A 23,680-nucleotide genomic window follows, 5' to 3' on the forward strand; every position below is an offset into this window, starting at 1 on the left:
GATTTTTAGCAACAGGAATTTACTCATCTCAGCCACTGATTTTAATAATTTTTCTTTGGCAAAGCTCAACCAACAGGATATAGTTATAGATACTTATTTGTCCAAATAAAAGAAAATCTGTCCAAAAGAAATCCATTAGAAGAGGGTTTCAGTTAGGGTAATATTACAACTTCCCCATGTAGTCCAACTTCTGGCTCAAAGCACAACTAAATCAGATCAACTGCCCCACTGTTATGTCCAGTGAAGTCCTGGAAACTTCAAAGGATGCAGATTTCACCATCTCACCACCCAACTCTCTAAGTGTTTAACCATTCTCATTATGAAGAATTTTCTTATCTCCAATTGGAACAGCTCTTTTTCAAATCCATGATTAAGTGGGCAAATAGCAACTTACCAACAGGCAAAAATATTTTTAAGAGCCTGACAACTGCACCTAATGTTATATTGTTAAGATAAGAAAAATATCCTAATGAAAGAATACTTAAATGTAACTATGGTTTGCCATGTAAAAAACAAAATCCTTCCATTTCATTAGAATTTATAATGAAGTATTTCAGTGGCCAATTGTCTATGACTTAAAAGCACACATATTCATATGCAGAAATTACTTATGTATGAATACATATTACTTATGATTTATTGCTTTCTGTCTCAGCACAATGAAGACTGTCTTAATTATTACTAAAGCATCCTTCAGGCACAAACAAACAATGCATATATATACACATACTGACATGTATACATTATTTAGCTCTCTCAACTACCATTGGATAAACTATCTTTTCTTCCTGAACAGAACTTGAAAATGAACATCAGACAAGAAACACATTAGCTACCATGGACTCTTACTACATGAAATGCCTTTTCAAAAAGGAAATGGGGAAAGAGGACAAAGAAATTACAAAAACAGGTTAAACAAAGTCAGCCTATCCCTCCCACAGCTCTATGGGGTGTAGATTTTATGCAGGCAGATCCAATAAATGGTTATGACTGATTAAACAATTTTTATGTTTCCTCATCATTCACTGTGTATGATTTAAATTCTACCCTATACATACATAGGCTTTCTCCCTAAAATATAGCAGGCTATATTTATTTTGAGTTTTCACCATCAGCGTACCAAATATTTAGGGTACCACCAAAATTGTTGATAACTGAAAGCCCAATACTTTATTGCATGTGGGTCTCAGATGTAGAATTCTGCTTTCAGGTCACCATATCCAAATTGTATGTGAGGATCAAGTTCTGCTGGGGCTGCTTCACCTGGTTCAAGTAACTCTCTCTAGGAATGGAAAACTGGCTCAAATCTATCACCGATTTGGATTATATTAGTGTAACACAAGAATAGAAAACAACTGGAATGTCCAGGTTTGTAAGGAACCATGAAAGAGGAGACAATAGACAGTTACAAGACTTGAACATTTTCCAAATGGAAATTTAAAAGTTGTTACTAAAAATCATCTCTTGACTTTTTGAAGAGTTCTTACATATGCTTTTGACATCCCCTTGCGTCTAAAGAAATGGACAGCAACTTGGATCACTGTGTTTTGCTTACCCCACCACATCACCTGTGACATGCACTGATGAACTACAATAGTCAAAATTTCTTGAAGGTGTAATACAAAAAAGTTTAAAAAAAAATATGCTTGAGACTACCACACTTCCGCAAACTAAACAAAAGCTAGAACCTAGACCAGAAAACCTTTGTTTCCTTCAAATAATTTCTATACTTCCTACAGTTCAGAATACTCCAAAGCATTCAATTTCACAGCTCAGATTTTTCAGAAATTACCTGAGAACCAGGTAAGGATGGGGAAAAGAAATATTTTTTTAGCCTAACACTCTCAGTCTTCTCCTGAAAGAGCCACAGCTAACAGAGATGGCCCTTTCCAGAACCAAAACCAGAACTAAAGTTAGAGCAGAAAACACATTCCTGAATATTCATAAAACCACTTCTCCACTCAGTAATATTCAAGCAAGAAATACTGACACTTTCCAATCACATTTAAAGACTTCCCCCCCCAAAAAAAAAAGTTCACATCCACCACTAGAAGAGCTCAGGGCTGTCTTTTCACATGCTCTGCTGCACTATCACAACAAGAATTAAAATCAGAAATTGTTACTGTCTGAAAAAGTATTAGATGCTCCTATTTTTAAGGCATCCATATATCTGTAGATTGGTGCTGTAAAAACAGGAGAAAAAAAATGAGACTGTCTACAAATAACACTCCCTTCACACTGCATATTTTCCCTTTTCAAAGGTATATTAGTATATCCTAAAAATACATTGGTAAACCCTTGTCATTATTTATGGTTCAATAAATATCACCCCCTTCTTTTGCTATCTAAATATCTTACTGAATTACATGCCTATCTCTTCCTCCTCTCTCCCTCATGTACAATGAAAAATAGCACTTTATAAATGCATAAAGTAATCTTCCTTATCCTCGCAAAAATCAACAAGCAGCATTAGCTAGCTTCTAGATGGAAGACAGCAGTTTGCTTCCAAGCTGCTGGATTTTGAATAATGCTATATAAAGTCAAGTATCTACTAGATGAACAATTATCTGTCACAAATTAGTTGTGCAATAAGTTACTTCAACATTTAAACTGCAGGAAATTCATAGTACAACATAGCATTAACAAAGTCAGTGGAGATTAAAATATTTAACATCTTTTTGTACAGACACTTTAATTACCATTTACGGCAGTAAAAATCTTTGACCTGCTTACTGTTATTCTTCTATTATTTGCATGTTTTTTTTCCTATAAGCGTAGATGTAGGCATAGCATATTCATTTTCCACTATAATTAACAAATATTTTACCCTCCAGTAAAACAAAACTCTTATTTTGGTAATCTTATCACCCTGTTTACAAAATAATGCATTACCAAATTCTACATTTTCATAAATTAAGATACGTGCACAAAATTAACAAACAGATTTGAAATTCCTACTTGGGGCCAGCATTTTTAATGCACTTCCCCATAGTTTTGGGGCATACAAGCAACAAATAAAACAATCTCTCCCTTTCAATAGTAACAGTGAAGAATTGTCAGATGGGGTTGAGGTCAAGAGATAACATGTTAGAGCAAAATGATAACCTAAAGGGCAACAATTTGCCAGCTGTAGATACCACATGCCCAAGTTTATCTGAAGAACCGAAAAAATAACAGAAACCATTTAAAAATATGTAAATTTTCATTAAGATGTCCAAGAACTAAACAGGAGAAAACAAGTTTAGTGTGTTAACAGATGAATTACCAAGTTGTGAATCTGTATTTCAGGACTGAAAATATTGATTAAAATGCAATTAAAAACAATTATTATGCAGGTACATGTTCCTGACATTAGTTTATTTTTTTTTAAAAGGCTTTGTTTAAAGATAACCATACACGTAAACTCTATCCAAAAACCATTAAGGAGAAACAGCAAAAACATTTGCTATGAAGTATAACATTACAAGGAATGAACAAACAAGCATTAAATGCATACAGAATCTCCCCTGGTAAGCAGTAATGTTAAGTGACAATGCTACTGTCTGAATTAACTATTTAAATGCTTACTGAATTTATTTATTTTATCTCTGTTTCATCTCTTAAATTAAAAGTGGGGAAAAGAGCATATCTATTAAGAAAGAAAACACTCATAAGGAAACAAGGGGAAGTATGAGTAGTAAGAAAAAATAAAAATAAGCAAGAATGTCAAAAAAGTACAATTTTAAAGGCATGCAAGTTATCACAGTGAGCATTAAGGAATATAATTTGAAACTGCTGAATATAATGTTACTGTTTAAAATAGTTACCGTGGCTTTCAACTTTTTTTTCCTTTTACTATTGACTATTCATTTAGGTTTGAAAAATTATTTTAATTACAAGAGTAGCTTCTGTCCAAGGTCACAAGAGCATTTAAAGCAAAGTTTACTTTTAGTGTGGTTGAATAGATTTTTTTTTTTAAATAAGTCTTGCACACACAAATGTCGTTAATGACTAGCGTATCATGCTAGTTATCCCTTCCTTTATGATGAAGACACCTGATCATTAACAATAATTTGTTGATGTATTAACTTGTACACCAGTGCACATAAAGTGTGTTACCTCGTTCAGATGAGACCACTATACCATCTAAAATACTGCTACCCCAGATCACTTCAAATGCTCAAAACATGATGCCTTACTGCTTTCTTTTCCTTTTCAGGAAAGAAGATATTAAAATAACCTAAAAAATCCTTACAAATGACAGGAGTTAAACAGAAGAAAGCTGGGTTCTTATAATTTTAAAGAAAATTAAGAACTGGATTCATAGAGCAAATGTAAATGATCATCTCAAACTAATTAGAGTTTCAAGTATTTCCTGTCTGAAAATTGTAACGAGTTACAACAAATAACAACTGTCAGCAGATGCCTTTATTACCTAGAGCAAGGATGCCAAAATAATGTGTAAAGATCCAGAATGCCATCACTGCTGATAACCTTGCTTCTTTGGCACAATGGCTTATTTCTACAATAAAGCTCATCTGCCAGTGCAGAAGACAAATCTTTCTTCTGACATGTGGGGGATGGAGGAAGTGTTTGAATTTATCTAGGCCAGGCTGACCGGGATTGCAGCCTTCAAGTTTTAGAGAAAGAATAAAATACTTTTAATCCCCTGAAGCCAAAAGTCCTTTGGAATTCTTCCTAGATGTTGCGAGATGATTATGAAACTGGCTACTTTCCCAGTCAAATGGCCTAGAAAAATCCTTATCTCTAAAGTTTCTGCTTGCTCCCAGGTAGATCAACCTGCCAATCCTGACCTTCTACCAGCTGGAAAAAAGCTGACTGTAACAGAAGCTACAATGCTTCTCCTTATCCCATAGGTGATACATCATCTGAAAGGGAAAGTGAAGACAGGAAGCAAAAGGTGTCAAAGAAGTTACTCCCATCAGATTCACTCCCGTTTTTTTCCCCCATACATTCAATATACACTGAAGTTGTAAAGTAAGCAGCAAAACTGTTAAAATAAGTGTCAACAACAAACTTAAAATGCATCTAGCCTCTTTTAGAGGCTCTAATACATCTGCTTCCCCTACAAATATACTTTACAATTGTTTGATAAAGGACTTGACACTTCATAAGAAAAAAATTAAAGAAATAATTTTCTTTACAACACAAGTTTTACAGAAGTTTTCATATTACAAGACCAACAACAACAAAGCAAATGCAGTCATCATGGCATTCCAGTGAACTTCCCACTGAAACTGCCCTAATTGCACCCACAGGTGAGATTATCCCTTTATGCTGTTACATGACATTCATATTCATGAAGAGAATGCTTAACTATGCTTAACTATGTTAACTCTTCAATCACAAAAAAATACATCAAAATAAAGTAAGAACACAGCTCTTAAGACATTTTCTTCTCAGAATTACTAATGAAACATAAACAGAACATAGCTTTTTAAGGAGTGCTTACAATCTTTCAAGAAGGTTTAATCCAGAGAAGGAACCATTCTTCAACTCTGTTATTTTGTTGTTACTCAGAATCCTGTAAATAAAAACGGACAAGAACAATATATTATAAATTTGGTAACAAAATTATTTGCTGCAGCTTACACTTCTGGTGTAAATCTTTTTAACAGCCTTTATATCAAACTACAATGCCTAGCTCATTGTCTGAGGTGTACATAACAGCACTGCTTAAATATTATGAAGGAAAAAAAGAAAGAGGATTTTCTATGTTATGTGCCCTAAGTACCATGCAAGCTTACATAATTAACATATGAAAGAAAGTACACCCATATAGGATTATCATAATAAAACACCAGAATTGGCGTAATAGAAAATGAAGTATTAATCAACCAATCTACACATTCAACATTCTCTTCTTCCATACCCATTTTAGTTTCAAAACCACACAGCATATTGCCTGTTTCCCATTTCCACTGCTGCCACCCTCAGCCACTCACACACGCTCACTTCTCCCGTGTTGTGCCACCTTTCCCAGCCATCCTTCACACATTCATCCTTCTCCTCAAGGCGATCTTTAAGACATCTGCAAATAAGCTCAGCAAGCACTCCTTTATTTCTATCTATCCTTCCTTCTCTCAAAGGACCACACAACCGCAAGTTCCCTCTTCCACACGAATAACTGGATCAGGCCCATCTAGCCAAGTACCTTATTCTCCAATCACAGCCTTCTGCAAATTATCAAATTAGGAATCCCTTGGATAGCTGGATGCTTCCTTACTTAGAAGGACCTGCTTTCTATACAGCTACATATTTCTGTCACAAAAAAGCCGATTTTCCTCTGCAATCATGTAAAATTTTGGCATCCGCAACACATTGCAAAAGGTTTCACAGTACAAAGCTCCGTTCTATAAAGAATGCCTCATCTCATTCATTCTGAACACAGCTCCTGCTAGCTTCATTTGATGCTCCCCACTTCTTACACTGAAACAAGCAGTAATCAATCCCTACCTACCCTCCTTTTACCACGTGTAATTATGTAGAAACCTAGATGGTCTCTTGCCAGATGGAAGATTCATATTTTTGTGTGAAGAATAATTAAGTAAAAGTCATTTTGTGCCACCTTAATCATTTCTGAGCTCTTTCCAGCTTTACTACACTCAAAAAATTCTGAGATAAGACCACCAGAACTGAAATAGTATTCTACACACAGACAACTCGCAAATCTACACAGTGGGATTATGATGTTCTGTGTTGTTTCCTACTATTTTCCTAGCAATTCCTAACATCTGATCTGCCTTTACCACTTGTACTAAGAATTGAAGATTTCTGATCAGCTCAGTGCCCATCATCTTATATATGAAGACAGAATTGTTGTCATCCCCAATACAATTTTCATTTTTCTACAATGTGCTGCTTCTGCCATTTGATTGCCCAATTACTAGTTTCATAACTTCTTCCAAAATTCTTCACTTTACCCTCATCCTTATTATATCAAGCAACTTACCAAACTCTGTCAACCCCCTACTCACACTGTTTTACAGGTCATTAAGAAATACATTGTGTTATAGGTCTCTCAGACTCCACTCCACTAAGAAGGCTAACCATTTACTTCCACATCCACTTCTTATCCTTCAGCAAGTTAGCTGTTTGTACAATGATCTTCCATTCTAGGCTGACATACTATTTCATCAAATGCCTGTGGCGAGGGACTGAGAGATACCTTTTGGAAAAGCATCTATGTCTCATTATATCAATTGGATCATCCTTGTAAATATTTTGCTGATTCTGAAGAACTCCAGAGGTTTGTGGGGAAGAGCTTCCCATTACAGGAGATGTAAATTTTCTGAAGTACATCTCTCTCTTTATCCAGGTATCCAGTATATTTATTAGAAATTCTACTGATTTGTTCAACACAAACATCAGACTTGGAACCATGTAGCTCCCCTAAACTCCTGATGCACTTTTAAAAATCAGCATTTGCCATCCCTCCAGTCCTCAAAAGTCAAGTTCATTCTAAGCAAGACTTCAGACACTCATCATTTGACTTTTTCATCCCTGAGCTCTTCTAAAAGCTCTCCAGTGCACACCATCTTGTCCTGGAAATTTATTCACTCTGTCAGTTTGTTCCACAACTTCTGCTACAGTCACTTCAATTTCAGACAGGTCCTCTATCAAATGCATCCTGCAGATCCAACATGTCCGTGCACTTCTTCACTTACACCAATTATATCTTCAGGCTGGATAACTACTTCCGCACTTAAAACTGCCACTAGGAGATTTCTTTCCAGTCTACTACATCTTTCAGATATCCTTTACAATAGACATAAAACAAGCACACACACACACACCCCCTCTTTCCTCCACTGCGTAAAATTTATTATCTAATGACAAGGATTAGTACTTCAAAACACATCATGAATAAGATAAAACTAAAATACAGAAATACCAATCTATGAAAACAGCGTAATTTTGACACAACCACATATTACGATTACGCTAAGTAGTTTTCTTCTCCAGGTTTCTCAAAGATTGCCTCAAGCCTCTGTGGTTTAGACAAACACAGGGCAGGCAATTTTTTGTCTCAAAAAAGCTCTGGCTTTGAGTCAATATCTCTCTCTCAATCTCACATACACAGAATCAAGACAGCTGAACAAATTATTTGAAAATCTTTCCATTTCCAGTCTGACAGACAGAAGGTTTGAAAATTCTTGAAGTTAAGATTAAATCATTCAACCCAGGTAACAGTTCTGATGCTAAAAGAAGACCCCATTCCTTCTCCTCCCCCTACAGTCATACCATGTATTTCTGCAGCTCATCTCAAGTCACCCCTGGTACCCACTGCTCCACGAGCAATGAACGTTAAACTACACATTTACCCAAGGCATCTTCCAAGAGATTAATTTATATGTCAACCGCAAAAGTGTGATCAACATAGTACGCAACACAGTCAGCTAACCCCGGGTGAAGACTGATCACGGGAATGGTGGAAAGGATGAGAAAAAAAAATACTTAAAAGTATACTGAGAATTCGCTGTTTTATGTGCCTATAATGCCTGTAACATCCACTAGAGTGTCAGCTAAGAAAATCTGCTCTTGTGAAAATACAGTTCTAGAGTCAGATACATTAAGCTACCTTACAGGAAGGAAAGAAGGAAAATTGCCCCTTGGCTGCAGCTGCGATAACCTAGATGACCAAATGAAACACAGAGAGTATTCTTTAAAAACAGATGTACAAATCAAGGAAGTCCAGGTACTCTTCAGAAATCTACATGTATTTCAAGGAATCTTTGCATCAAGGAAGGCCCAACATGTAACAGAAAACCAGAATACACATTTGCAAGACTGCAAGTTTGGTAAATAGAATAATAATAATAATCATCTACAACTTGGAATGCCTGCAAAACTAGTAAAATTTAACTGAAGCATTAAAAATCACACATCCTGAAGTCTTTGAAACTACTTTCACTTCTACTCAAAGAGAAAAATGTTTCAACCTAAATAGTAAGTACAATTTGTAGAAATGGTAGGTACAGGATTCATTCTGCAAACCAAATCTATTCAGAGCAAAATACACCTTTATTTCAACATTATTCCTGATTTCAGAAGCATATGTGGGAAGAAAAATAGTAATATATAAAGACAAGAATGAAGGAGCTTATAAAAAAACTCATTAATAGTTAATGCAAACTGAACAGAAGGCATAACAGCAGCCGCAAGGAAAAAAAAAAAAAAAAACAACACAGACCAATTTCAGACATGGATAAAATAAGAAGAAAAAAACATGAGGTTCAGAAAACATCCAAGTCAACGCAAGCAAGCAAACTACAATGTTTGGTAGCACAGAAATAATTTGTATTTTAGTTACAATTGACTTCATCTTAAGATGATTTACTGATTTTTCCTGTACTTTTTCCAGAAAAAGGAGCTATTCAAAATGGAGCAGAAACCACTTCAAAAGTAGCTATAACTGACTGAAATTTAAACTATATAAGAATTACAATTCTGTAAAATAAAAATTAGTTTTCTGACATTGCCTATAAAATAATAGGCCTAAAGCAGAAGCCTTTGAATATCTGTGCACTAGGTAAATTCCTCTCTGGAGTGTGATGTACAAATTATAGTCAGCCTGATTTAGTATTTTCTCTGCAGAGGCTATTAGTTGCTCAACCATAAAGGTTTAGTACAATAAATGATAGATTTTACAACACTCCATATAACCTAAGACATTTCATCACACTTAAAAATGTTTTAAGTATAATCTTTAAAAAAATGCAGTTTAAAACTTGCTATTAATATATTTAGTCTATACATTATTTGAAGTGTTAAGGGATGTGGCATAAGACGACAAAACACGATAAAGCATTCACCTCAAAGTAGATGTTTTATAGTCACTTTCACTATTTCTGTGCATTAATCTACAGTGAAATGATGGACTATTATATACCACTTAGACACAGAAAATTATTTGTGATCAATAATAATTCTAAGTTACTAGTTTAAGACCATAATTTTTCCTAAGAGGCAAGTAATTCTGAAAATATGCAAACTTTTCCATCATTAAGAAGTTTAAAGGGAAAATGGTAGAGAGCTACAGATCTCCACTCATCCCCATCTTGTTCAACTCTTCTTTAACAAGTGACTTTGCAACATAAATTATGTACCTGGAGATTTCATGAAGGGGTTTCCACAGCCCAATGTCATTGTTGCTCCGTACGTCTTACAAGCTCCAGATCACTTTTTTTTTTTCTTTTAAATGATCAACAATACCTGCTTAGAACAAATGCATTTTGCTTGTCCAACCCTTACATAACAGAAAATAAAATGTGGAACTGCCGTATGCAAACACACTCGCAGCCATGGGAATCAACACTAAAAACTTGGAAGAACAGACAGCTGAAAAGTAGGTTCTAGAAAGCATTATGGACAACATCTCAAGTCACCTTAAAGCAACATATTTCCCTGTCCTTTGACCAAGCAGAATGGTTGTAGACACAAAGGGGTGATCTGAAACAACACACCTCAAGAAAAAAAAAAATACCACCACCCCCAAAAAAAAGAAAAACCATCCCAGCTTTTCACCCATTCCAAGAACATTGCTGAAATGTTCCTTTGTTGAATATAGCTTGGATCTGAAAGCCCTGTTTCCATTTTGCTCCATAAAGTGGCAGAAGAATTTGGCAAAAATCTGCAAAGAAACTCAACTCTGGCTCTAACTTATTGGCGAGACCTTTAGCAATAGATGCCCAGTTGCTAGCATGCAAACATAACTATGCAAAACATAACTATGCAGTCAAACCCAAAGTCTGTCCTTTGTACTACAAAGAGTTTTAGCAACAGATATTAAAGGTGATGTAATCATCCTTTTCTTTTTGATACAGCAGGAACAAAAAAAAAAAAACAAGGCTTGGTTTGTTTTTACCATTAGAATAAGGTGATAAGCACTAAGTGAAAAAAGTTTTGTTCTATGAAACAATTTTAGCTTGTCAGCTATAAAACAACCATCACTAAGACAGCAGTCAACTAGACAGGAGTTTAGAATGCATCTCCAAACTTCACAAATGAATCTTTCCATAGGATACTATTAAAATACACACAGATCCATTAATGCTATTACAAAACAGTCAAAATGGCCTCCAAGAAGCCTGTACGAAGATTGGGAGACACTGCAACTTTTAGCTGAATGCTGAAGTAGCTTCCAGAACACTTTTTAAGAGACTCAAATAGAGAGCCAGGAAATAGAAAATAAATCAGATCATTTCATGATGATGGCTATATACTCTAAGGACTGGGAAAGCGGCCACCAGCAAAAATTGGACTAAAATAACCATCTGTACATCCAAGAAAAATGCTTTCTGCTGAAAGCCATGAACATGCAAAAAGAAATGCATTTTTCAAAGTTTATTGTGTAGAAGCTGTGATTTAACAAGGATATAAAACCAATATTTTTCAACAGTTAGTATTTTGCCTTCTAGTGAGTTACTGGTGTCAAAGGAAAAGAAATGTAAGTAATGGACTGAGCAGAACATGAACAGTACTTGCTTAAAAGTAACCCTGAAATGAAAACACTCCACAAGCTATGTACAGAGAAAGAATTATGAATCTTTCCAGAGCTCCTAACAAAAGGAGACAGTATTTACCAATTTAACAAAAACATTATAATTAAGGAAGCTTAGCAATGAAACATTTGCAAAATAGAAGTTTGGAACAGATAAAAGATTTCCTGTGCTATTTCATTATTATGCACACTAAACAATATTAAGATTGTAAACTAAAACACTCAGAAGTAATGAAGTTACAGAACTAAAACTGTGTCTATTTATATTTCTCCATTTTTAACTGGGAATGTGCTAACTTTATGCGATGTAATGATGGACGACTTCTTTTCCTACATCATTCCCTGCATCATTCAAGCAACGATGCTCACTTTGTGCACTGCTATTCAAGATATTTTCTTCTTGATATTCAGTCTGTGGCTGCATGCTTTATTTATTGCCTTTCTTTAAGGACAAACCGTTCTTTAAGGACAGAAATTCTTTATTTCTAGTGAAATACAGTGCCAATCACTGGAGTACCTAAGTGAATTTTCTATGTAAAAGTACTAAATAAAAATAATCTTAGAAAAAGGACAGAACTGAGGGGCAAAACAGAACGCAAGAATGAGTAGCAATGTTGCTGAAAATGATACTACTATCAAAAGAAATTCTTGTGAAATTATGACCTTACCAACCAAACCTCTCCTTCTAGTACTTATCCCAGGTTGGAAAGCCTACCTAAGAGAAAATTAAGAGGACACAGCAACATCCAATTTCTTCCAACACTAACTCTGAGCTGCCATTTGTAAAGCTAACCAAAAGCACTGGTAACCTAACCCTTGTGACCAGTACATTCTGGGAAGCTTCCTCCAAGTTCTCTCTCCCCACTCCTCTTCTTATCTGTAGCATCTGCATTAGTTTAAGATGTGATCGACTTTTTCTGTAGTAACCCTCCTGTCTTACTCCCCTCCATTCTGCTTCCTCTTGAGTTTCCCACTTCTTATCCACCAGTTGTACACTTTTTAGGATTCTCACTGACTTGCAGTTTAGTGCAAGTTTACCCTACCCCTCCAACCTCCATACATACAAGACAGTAACTTGCTTCACAGGAAATACTGTACACACACACATGCCTAGCCAGACTCTCCTAACTTAAGCTGTTACGGCCAATACGGCCAATACATTCTATGCATCCTATCACAGTACCATTAATTATAGCATATGCTGTCACGCCCAGTCTCACATGTATTTACATTTCCTATCAGGTAAATGTGCTCTCTAGAAAGTGCTTTGTCTAGACACATCAGCAAGCACTTCCTGTCAACTGCTGGCACACGAAGATACATTTTCACAAAAATTTATATCCTAATCCTACATAAGTCAACAGTTTTTGGATAGTTTAGCTCCCTGAACTGACTAGGCATGGAGCCAGACAAATGCTAGCACAGCAGCAAAGGGGGCGGGAGGGGGAACCCAAACACCCACACAGCAAGAGTCTGGGAGGTGAAGGTACAAACACACCAGCTCCAGTTCAGGCTACAGTTTTACAGGCAGCTGGATGGGGACGTACCTTTCTGCACTCAGAGGGGGAGATCTCCTTTCCCCTGCCCTTGCTCCTGATCGTCCCTGTGTCAGAAGCAGAAAGCCGGAGTGGAAGGGGACCTCCCTTCTCCAGCACAGAGCTGTAAGTTCAGCTCACTGCAAGCCACGGAAACTATAATGAGCCCATCAACACACAATTTTGAGAATTGGTTTAAATTCCTGTTAACACCAGAGGCTGTTATCCTAAAACAACAGTTCGAGGTATTAGAATCAGTTGTTTGGGATGTCTTACAGGATGCTTTTAGAAATCCGAGCGTAACTTGCAAACTCTGCCTGATACTAAGTGTCAAGGTAAAACCTATTCTGTAACAACATGGGCTAACTAATAACGAGTTCTTGTATCTGACAGAAATAAGCCTTTATGTTCATCTCCTCAGATGGAAATGGCACATCATGTGGACAATACCAGAAAAGTTTTCCCAGACCATGTTATACCACTACCATTTGCTTATATGATCCATCTTCTCCTACTGGCATCCAGTCACTAATCCTGCCTTTACTGATTTAGTGGGTAGCTGCTGAATTTCCAAGAGTTCTTGCCCATCTCTCACTAAGCCAGTTACACTCACCCTTCAGCACCTTATCTGGTCTGCCTTCATTCCCTCTGAAGTCCTTCTGACTTCCCCCATCTCCATAATCAACACATCCATTCAAAGAAACCCTCCCTCCCACCTCAACTCCTCCCCAACTCCCAGTAGTAGTTTCTGCCTCCTAATCCAATCTCCCTGCCTTTCTTCACTCTGTATCTAGACCCTAACTTCCCTCCCTCTACCTCAAAGCATCTTTTTTTCCCTAGATTGAACTGACCTAGCAGAGGACACAGATTGTACTCTTAGACAAAGCACCTGAACACGGCACAGCCACCTAGAGCTGTAATGCTGGAGACTTGCCTGGATGAATCCTAGAACACACTGTCCAGTGCAGACAGAAGTGTGGAATTAAGCTGCCTATTTCTTAAACATCTTTAATCAATCTGCATTTATTATGTTTGGTTTGTTTGGGTTTTTTTCCCCTAAAAAAGCTCTTAGTTGGTCTGCCTTGCCAAAAAGGTCAAGTTCCTACTCCAAAAGTGACAGCTCCGCAGCCCTGCCAAAACTGGCTGACTAGCTTGGATCACACACACCACCAAAGCAACTGCGCTCCTTTGGGACCTAGCAGCTCTGCACTGCAGTGCATGGCATCCCATTCCCTCTAAGGCAGCTTGGAGATCTGTAGGACAGTACTGTACTGCACCACTGGAGATGCCCTGTGTAATTACCCAAGGAGAAGTCACAACACAGTAACGCACATGAACAGTAATTAACAGATACGTTCCACTGTAGCACTCTAAAGGCAGCAAGACATTGCAGTTTTCACTGCTAAACAGCCAAACAGTGAAATCCAAAGGTGAAGATAATATTCTCATCTATTTACTCTGTTAAAGACTAAAGATATTTAATAGCTTAATTAATATTTAAAATTCATTATCTCACTGCAGAAAGCAAAACTCACAAAACATACTTCAGTTATCTTCTCTGAAGTTCTTAAATTTAAAACAATTTATTACTACTAATGAAAAGAAATGCTCAAGTGTTTTTAACCTTCATGGATTAACTACTGGTACAAAGAAAGCTTTTAAACTGTATAGATTCAAAAACGATAGAGACTATTATGGTGAACATAAAGACTAAATAAGACAGCAATGACAAATCCATGAACCTGCAACATATCTGGCCCATGCAAAGTATGTATGGGAACCATTAAATTCTGAAAAAATCTCATCTTGCAGCTCCATACTTGTTTTAAATTACAAAAATAAGTTCTAAAACATGAACAAACTGCAAGCAAAAAAGGAATGAGACACATGTAGTTATTCCTTCTTCATCACTGCAGCACAAATTCTAGTTCTATTTCTTTAACTCTTGGCATTAACTTTTAAATTTTAGTATTTTGCAGTTTTGCCAAACTGAAACAAAAAACAGGAGTATTACTGATCAATAAAAAGACAACAATAAAAGAAAAAAGTACTAGTCCTGAAGATGACAATCGCTCTTCCTGAGGCTAGATACACCATAACACATTGAACATTTAATACTCACTGAAGGGCTAATGGGATGGCATCATAAAGGACATGGCATTGCTTGTATGGATATCCTTATGGGAATAAAGGTATTGAGCAACTCTACATTAATATTGTGGCTCGGAGAATTAAAAAAATTAATTTGTCCTCATTACAAAAATTTAAATTTGCTCTCCAGAGTTTTGCAGAACTTGCCTCTGTCCTCCCTTATTTTTAACTCAGCAGTAATCAATACATAGCTCTTATTCAAAATCTGAACCCCAGGCTTTTAACAACTGCCTACAATTGCATCTATGGTACAGAAGCCATATTTCTAATTACTTCACGTATTTACTCAAAAATACAATAATCTCATTGTGAAAGGCACCTAAAACAATTTAAAAATGCTTATATAGAATAATAATCTTTAAAAAAAAAATCAGTATGCATTGATACAATCATTATTGCATGAAGACTATTACCAATTACAACCCACCATGTATGTTAAAGCCATTACTGCAACACTAAAAGAAACAGGAGGACACTATTCAAACTTGACTGGGTATCCCAGTGGATATCTATTAAGAACATAACATGATGTCTTCTGAAGTTAAATAGTTATTTAGGTAGAACAAAATACTGCAGTTTAGAAGAAAACTCTGTTCAAATTGTGACCTCAGAATTTTCCTGCAATACTCAAATGTACACAATCATAAAAGAATACTGTATGTATTTGATATCCTATAGTAATAACCCCACAATAATGAATCAGTGTTGGTAGAGGGCATACAGCAAAGCATGAATCTGATTTTGAATGTGGATTGCTGTCTTCTCAACAAGGTAAAAGACGTACACAAAATCTAATAGATATATACTGAATAGGTCTATTAGAATATAAGCCTAACAGAAAATGAAACATCACTAATGATTTTTAGGAGTGGGATGCCACTGGTAAAAATGCATGCACAAGTACCTGCAAATTACTAAATTGTGGATATGACAATTCTCAAGTATTGTCTCTGTACTACCATGTGTTCATGAGAAAAATACATTTTGCATAGTCCGTGTATCCACTAACCGAAGAAAATTTTAAGATAAATTTTAATGGGAGTTATTAGCCCTTTGTGTCTTCAAAAAATGTTATCACTGCCCAAGTTATTAGTACTGAGCACTTACAACAGTCTAAAATAGACTATTTTAACAAAAAAGGGATTAGCTGTCAAAAGTACCTTCAAGTAAATAATGGAAACGTACTTTAAAAGAAGCAGCAAACTTCCACAGAAGACATTTACTATGCCTATACCTCCCATTTGTCAATGTTTTGGTAAAGGACACTTTTTTCCAAACACGTAATAGAGAAAGGCCCAACTAATGAAACAAAGGAAATTAACACAGTTCAGCAAAGCATCATATCATGCCTCAAGAAAAGAATATTAAAAATCATAAATATAAGTCACTACATAATAGCTATTTGCTTTATTTTTAAAAACTGAAGAGTCCTTTTTCTGTAAGAAGGGAAAAAATTACTCATGTAATTACACATAATTCATGTAATTACAATGTAATCACACATTGTGATACAAGTGACTCCTTGCAATATGAGTGACCTTTTGCTTTGAAACTTTTGGAATTTAGGAATTTGTGTTACAAATGGAAAGGCTGCGCAGATATCTGGAAGGCCAAATAAGTATGCCTTTCAGCTGTTTAATGGATGTAGTTCAACATGATTATACTTAGGAGCTGGACAAAAACACTGACATTTTAAGATGCTTCTCAACAGTAACCCAGTTAAGCATATCTTTGAACAGTTCTGAACATAAATCCAGGCTAATGCTCTGGTTTGTAAATTCTAACACTTCTAAGTGCAAACGCTGATACTCCTATGTTCCTATCAGGTTATGTGGGTAAGTGAAGTTCGCAGACCAGTAAGGCTGCTGATTCAGAAACACAATTCTTTTCTGAATATATATGCTTTTCCTCTGTTTATTTAGATTCCTATTTCTATAGAATGACCTATGTGTAACAGGTAACTAAAATTCTTAACAAATAACAAGGGTTACAACTTCATGGGCTTGTCTTCAGTGGGATTACACATTCTCTTCCAAAGAACAAAGTAATGGCTAATATCCAACAAGTTATGACATCATCATTTGAGCTTGCATCAGAGACAACAGCGATGGATATCTTATCTCAGACTTGTATTACAAGAGTATAGTGCATTCCTTACTTAAATGTGAATCATGGCAACGGCTTCAGTATCTACTGAAATACAGAGCACGTCAGACAAAGCACCGAGTTACATTCATGTAGTTATGTTATCTTCACACCAAAAGCATCTCATCTAGCTGGTTAAACTACAAAGGTCAAAGCCATCTCTGGTGTTCATGTAGATACACCCTTCATTTGCATCCCAATCAGTTTTTATTGTATAAGGCTACGAAAAATTCCCTTCCTTAGCTATAACTAAACTTGAATTCACCTTGGAATTTGACCTAACTGCTCAGTAAAGCACCAGCTATTTCTACCTGGATTCTGAAGGAATCTCAATTTACAGTACTGCCAGAAATCCTAAACATTACTTATTCTCCCATGGACATCTCTCTGTACTTTAATACTCTTCTTCCAGTGTTTGCTTTCCTTCCTCAATCACGAAACAAACTTATTTTGTCTCTTATCAACTGAAATCAAGTTAGGATATTTTTTCTGAATTGTAACTAAAGATTCTAAATAATACTGACCGAAATTACTAGTACAATAAAATGCTCAGTGGCAAACAAAGGCCAAGGCATTTCATAAATTAAGTGACCCTGCTATAAGGGACGAGGCCCAAGTGACTGTGCTGTAAGCACAGACAATGCCTCAGAGAAAGCTCCAGAAGCCAGCCACGGGGAGGGGCCCGGTGTCACTCACCTTGGCTGACTAATGGCTCAACCACTCCTGGAGCTGGGGTGAGAAAAGGTTCCAGAAACCTTGGGCTGGAGCCAATAAATAGGGGCGCACATGAGCCTCCTTGGGGCGCTCTCCACACTGACACCCCCCGTTGGCAGGTCCGATGCTGGATCCAGGACTGGTGATCTCTCTATCTCTTGCTTCCCAGCTCGCTCTCTCTTTCTCTCTCCCCCCCCCCGCCTCCCTCTTGCTCTCTGCTCTTGATACTGCTAAGTAACACAAGGCCTACCTCAACTCCTCATAAAGCCGCTTAGCTTATATGATATATTAAGACATAGAGAGTTGATGCTTATAGAAGTCTTCATGCCATTAAAGTTGATGTTTGTGTTTGGACTGTGAGTGTTCTCTCACCTTAATCCACACTGAGGGGATTTGCAAACCTTAGTCACTCTCCCCTTCTCGCAGGTGGGATGTGACACCCTGCCCAATTTATCAGTGTCATTGTTAACCACTAACTACAATGGTGTGCAAGAATGAAAGAACCTGGCCAGCATCCTCAAATGCTACTCATGTACCCTAATTTCCACTATTTCTCTTATTTCCTCACTTTTTAGAGACTTTTGTCCTCAAAAATATTTCATTGGGGGAAAAAAATTGTAAATGCTAAATGCACAGCAGCTGATCTACTGAAAGTCTAAGAGTTTGATCAGTGATAAGGATGGAATCAGGATTTCTAAAATGAATATTATCACTTCATTTGAGTCATTCCTAGCTCACTCAGAAAACAAAAAGTTATATAAAACTATATAGGTCCTCATATTTAAAACTGGTTTGTGCAAATTAAGAGTCAACATAAAAGAAAGTTAACTGAATTAAAATGCAGCTGATCTATACAAGTGATCTATTTTCAGCTACTTATCTCTTCAGTGATCCAATAATCCAAAAAGCTATAATAGAACTAGTACTTATCTTAATAGAAGAATCCCACAAGAATCCAGATTCAAGATAACTCAGGGCAGTTTGACTCTAATCAGACAACCTTCCACTATCCACCAAGTGCTGCAATTCTAAGTATCAGCTTGCAAAAAAAAGTTATTTTTGGCAAAAGATTAGATAACAATTAACCCAGCCACTACTAATCAACTTGTTAGTGAAATGGCACTTGGCAACACATCCCATAAATCACCAAAACTTTCTAACCAGGTTATCATGGATTCAGTAAAAAAAAAAAAAAAAAACAAAAAAATTCTCTCAGAGATATGGAAAGTCACGCCTCAAGAGTCAACAAACCTGAAAGATCCTGAAGCACAACAGTTACTGTGTCTGCTCTCTTAGGAAAAGCAGAAGCATTGGTTTAATAATCTTTGCCTTATATTTAAGTAAAATTTCAAAGTGTGTGTTCATATTAATTGTATCAACACAGTTGATACTACAAATAACAATGAAAAAATCACATTGTTTCTTGCTACGTCTATTAAAAAGTTTAAAAGGGAAAAATAAATGTTTTGGAAGTTATCATGAGCTTCAAAGGTCAGTTAAAACTGAAAGCAACTAATTAGTGTATGCAGATATGCTCTAGATACACTCTAGATAATGAAGGAGTATGAAAATCAAGATGAAAGATGAACCATTCTTCCAAATTCTTCTGTCACTGCAATTATGAAAAAAGGTCCATTCACAGCAAGGCTGCCATGTTTGATATCTGCTTGTCTTTCACAGCAATCAGAGCTGTGACTCCAAGTTTTTTTGAACCAAAAGACCCCCACAGTCAACTTCAGTGTATCAACCATACTAACATTTACTTTTATCAAAATTTTAATAGATAATACTATATTTTTAACAGTTAATCAGCTGCAAAGCATTTGAGGCTAACAAAGACTAAAATGGATTTGTTGATCAAACAGCCATCACCTTCTACTTTTTGCTTTCTTTTCTATTTCAGAAACTTCACAGATGAATAGTTCTGGTCACTTCTCACAGGTGATTTAGAAATATTCTCTGAACCCTTGCAGATTGCCAAGCACAAACAACTACTTTAGCCTTAATCACCTCCCTTTTTTTGGCTTTCCCTTTTCTCATAGGTCCAGATCCATGCATCTGCCGCTGACCTCGTCCACACCTCACTAAGACTTCCTGAAGGAAGCCCTTCCCTGGTGTTTCAGTGCTGTAGAAGTTCACAAAAGCAGCAGTCAGATTGTTGTTCTCATGACAGAACTATATACATTCTGTGCTTATTAAACTCAGAATATTGGTAGGTCTTTCAAACCTGTGATTTCCAGTTAAGTAGATAAATATCTTAAGCTAGACCCCATAATTCAGTTTCTTGTCATCAATTTTCTTGCATGCTACTTGGTTGCACTTGAGTCTTCCCACAGTAGCACAGGTACTTTAAGGCTCTCTAAAGAAGGGACAGGATTCCACTTTTAGGACCATCCACCGATGAAATCCAGTGCTGCTGATGTCATCCAGTGCTGCTGATGTCCCGGCCCATGGCTGGGGGACTGGACTCAAAGATCCTTAAAGGTCCCTTCCAACCCAAACTTTTCTATGATTCTATGAACTTCTTTGCTAGAGTGACCAGTTAATGTCTCAGGAAGAAAAACAACTTGCAAATCCTTTCTTTACATGTGCACACTCATGTATAAGTAAATAGCAACATATTTCTTACTTTGGAGTAAGTTGCACATCCTGTTTGAAACTTGTTATTCAAATGGATGAGCTAGGATTGCCTCCACATAAAAAAAGCACACCTACTGCTACACAGAAGTAAACTGACCTTTTTTTCCAAAGAAGAAACAAAATAAAACCCTTTGGTTGGTTTTATCGTGAGCTGCAATGAACAGGTTGCTGTTTGCTACTGCAAAACTTCAGGCCCACCTAGCCTACTGCACACTGAGCGGGCTCATGCTCTCTATTAGCGCTCAGTTATTAAAACTACCTCAAAGCATGCTACTCCGAAGCAGAGTTTCCCCTGACATTAAAAAAACAAATCTAGGGGAGTTTAAAAAAAAAAAATAAAATTGTGGAACTACTTCTAATAAAGGAACACCTTTAGGTTTTCTGACCAGCCTGAACCCTTTGATGGAGAGCAGCCCCAAGAGAGAAGGAGCAAGGTGGGGTGTGTGGGGATGCTGCTCTGCGGGGCGCCCCGCCAGTGAGTAACGGGACTCTTTCCCCCCCCCCTAAAATCACCATCCCGGGAAGCTACGGGAAAACATAAAAAGCACAGCCAAAAAAAAACCTGCTCCTGGGGCTTTCCCTGACAGCAGATGGGGTCAAGCGTGCCCCCCCACCCCCACCCCGCTGACCCCATTTTACCTCAGGCCGGCGCTCCCTCCCCCCCCGTCCACGTCGCACCAAGGCCCCCCACCCGGGGACGGTACTCACAGGGTGACCGTCCGGTTAGGCAGCGCCTCGGGAGGCAGGACCTGAGCGAGCTCCAGGTTGCTGCAAACTACCTTCACCTCCACCGGGCCGCCGGCGGCCGCCGCCGCTCTGCCGGCGTTCTTGGGGCGACCGTCGTACTTACAGCCCGGTGGAAGCGCGCCGCCGCCGCCCAGCGCCGTCAGGAGCAGGAGCGCGGGCAGGAACCCCGCCGGGCGACGACGGCGGCGGCGCGGTGGGCGGCAGAGAATGCGGCGGCTCGGGGGCAGCATGGCGGGGCTGTGCAGGGCCCCGCTCCGCTCCTCCCGCAGGCGGTGGGGACGGACGGGGTCGGCCGGGCCGGGCGGGAGAGGAGCGAGCAGGGGGTGGCCGCGGTTCGCCCTGGCCTAGCTCCGCGGGGGCGGCGCCAGGCGCGGCCGCAGCGCTGCCGCCATGTGGTGCCGCGGGGGCGGAGGGCTGCGGGCGGGCAGGAGCCGCGGCCGCCACAACCACCCTCGTCTTTGTGTCGGGGCCAGGCGGGCTCCGCGCAGCGGCAGCAGCGCCGCCTTCCGCCGGTGCCGGAGCCCCGCGGCAGCGAGCGCGCCCGCCGGACCTCGGCCCCACTGCGCAAGCGCCGCGGTGGTGACGGCCGCCACCGCGCCTGCGCGCCGCCGGGTGAGGGGGCCGCGGCGGGGAGGTGCTGCTCCCCGGCGGAGCGGGTCGAGCGCTTCTGAGGGGGAAAAGCACCTTCCCGATGGGGAGACCCCGGCCCGTTCGGCCGCCGCGCCCTTGGCTGCGTCGTCGGCAGCGCTGGGCCTGCCCTCGGTCGCGCTGCGAGCTGTCGGGGCCTGCCTTCCCCGGCCTCCAGCGGGAGCTCTTTGCCCGGGCCGTTGCCTGTTCCCCGATGGCCGGTGTCTTTGGGCGCCCCCAGCGTTCTGTAGAGCCGAGGGTCCCTTTGACGCTTCATGGACCCAGTCCCCATCGCAGGAACAGGGTGGAGAGGTTTGGTTTCTCTCCTCTGCTTCCATGCCTTACCCCTTGCCTCCGGCTGCAAATCCTTGGTCTTGCGGGGGGGACTCTTCCCATGAATGCTTCATGGAGAAAGGATAATCCCCTGCCTAGGTCCTGAATGGCTTTCAGTACTCCAACGCCAAGTATCTTGTGCTTGTAAGACATTTGTCCTCAAATCATCCCTGTAAAAGGAAGTAACCTTGTTACTCCCACTTAACAGCCAAAGAGCCAAAGGTGTAGTTCAGTCACGTTCTCACATTTCTCTGCAGCCAGGACAGCCAGGCACAAATACCTTTGTGCCAATGACAGCTGAAATTTTCAATACATTCTTTGCCTCCAGTAAGTGTGAGGATAGGAAAATAACTGTTACCTAACTCGCAGTCAAATTACAAGAACTGGCAGCACCTACTTTAAAAATTTTAAGAGAGACTTTGCAGAACCCATAGGAAGTTCTTGTCCCTAACCAAGAACTCAAAATGCCCCACCCTTACAGAAGAGCACTGGCAAATAACACTCTGCGAAATACCTGTTATTACACAGAAATGCAGTTTTAGGCATTGGTAATAACAGCCGCCAAAATGAGTCTTACAAAGTCTTTAACTTAAGGTGTCTTTGACTAATGTTGAACACTTAGGCTGCAACCCAGTTTTAAATGTAACCTAATGAAAGATACGGGCAAACAATAGGAATTGTGAATTGGGGCAAGCGGAACAAGGTTACAGTAATAACATCACAGTTACCTGGGCATGTTGTAGATACTCTTTACCCACCATCATGTTTTCTCTCCTCGATTGTATGGCTTCTTACAAATGAAGATGGAACCTGTCCCATGTACTGAAATTGTTGACCAGAATGCAAAGAGGATACAGGTCCTTGAACTTTAATATTAGGTTTGTGTGCCACTGAGTCACTCAGCAGGACCAACATGATCTGGGTGAGATGCAAGGCCACTATTACACTTGAACCAAATTAGGTCAGGACACAAAATACAGAGTTGACAATGCCTTTGTGCTCTCATGTTGTGCCAACTGTAAGAGAAGAGAGATCTAATTAGCATAAAACTCTCCAGTGTAAAGTTAGTTCTTTCATGTGGGGCTTTGTTTTAAACAAATTCAAACTGCAGAGTGAATTTGTATTGAATCAGTGCTTTGTATCATGGAGCCCCATCATTTTTGATCTGGCACCAGGAGTTTTAAAGCTGGATTGACATATCAAACCACGGCCCAAGATACTTTTTCCCTCAGAAGTAGTGCTGGGTTAAACAGTTCTTCCCTATTGCTACTTTCTTCCCATAACC

General features: G+C 38.8%; 1 protein-coding gene across 2 annotated transcripts in view; it reads right to left on the reverse strand.

Moving 5' to 3' along the window:
• ADGRA3 (adhesion G protein-coupled receptor A3) overlaps nucleotides 1–21,714 on the reverse strand; it is a 68,318-nt gene extending 46,604 nt beyond the window's left edge. Inside the window, exons 1-2 of one of the 2 annotated variants that reach the window (XM_076336034.1) lie at nucleotides 21,397–21,714; nucleotides 5,453–5,524 (exon numbers count right to left, since the gene is read on the reverse strand). In XM_076336034.1, the coding sequence (XP_076192149.1) occupies nucleotides 5,453–5,524; nucleotides 21,397–21,665 (341 nt within the window). In that variant the 5' untranslated portion in view covers nucleotides 21,666–21,714. The remainder of the gene's footprint in view (nucleotides 1–5,452; nucleotides 5,525–21,396) is intronic. The other variant, XM_076336035.1, reaches the window with a different exon arrangement.
• Between the last annotated feature and the right edge of the window lie 1,966 nt (nucleotides 21,715–23,680).

The sequence above is a fragment of the Aptenodytes patagonicus genome, chromosome 4 (assembly GCF_965638725.1).
Source record: "Aptenodytes patagonicus chromosome 4, bAptPat1.pri.cur, whole genome shotgun sequence".
NCBI lineage: Eukaryota > Metazoa > Chordata > Aves > Sphenisciformes > Spheniscidae > Aptenodytes > Aptenodytes patagonicus.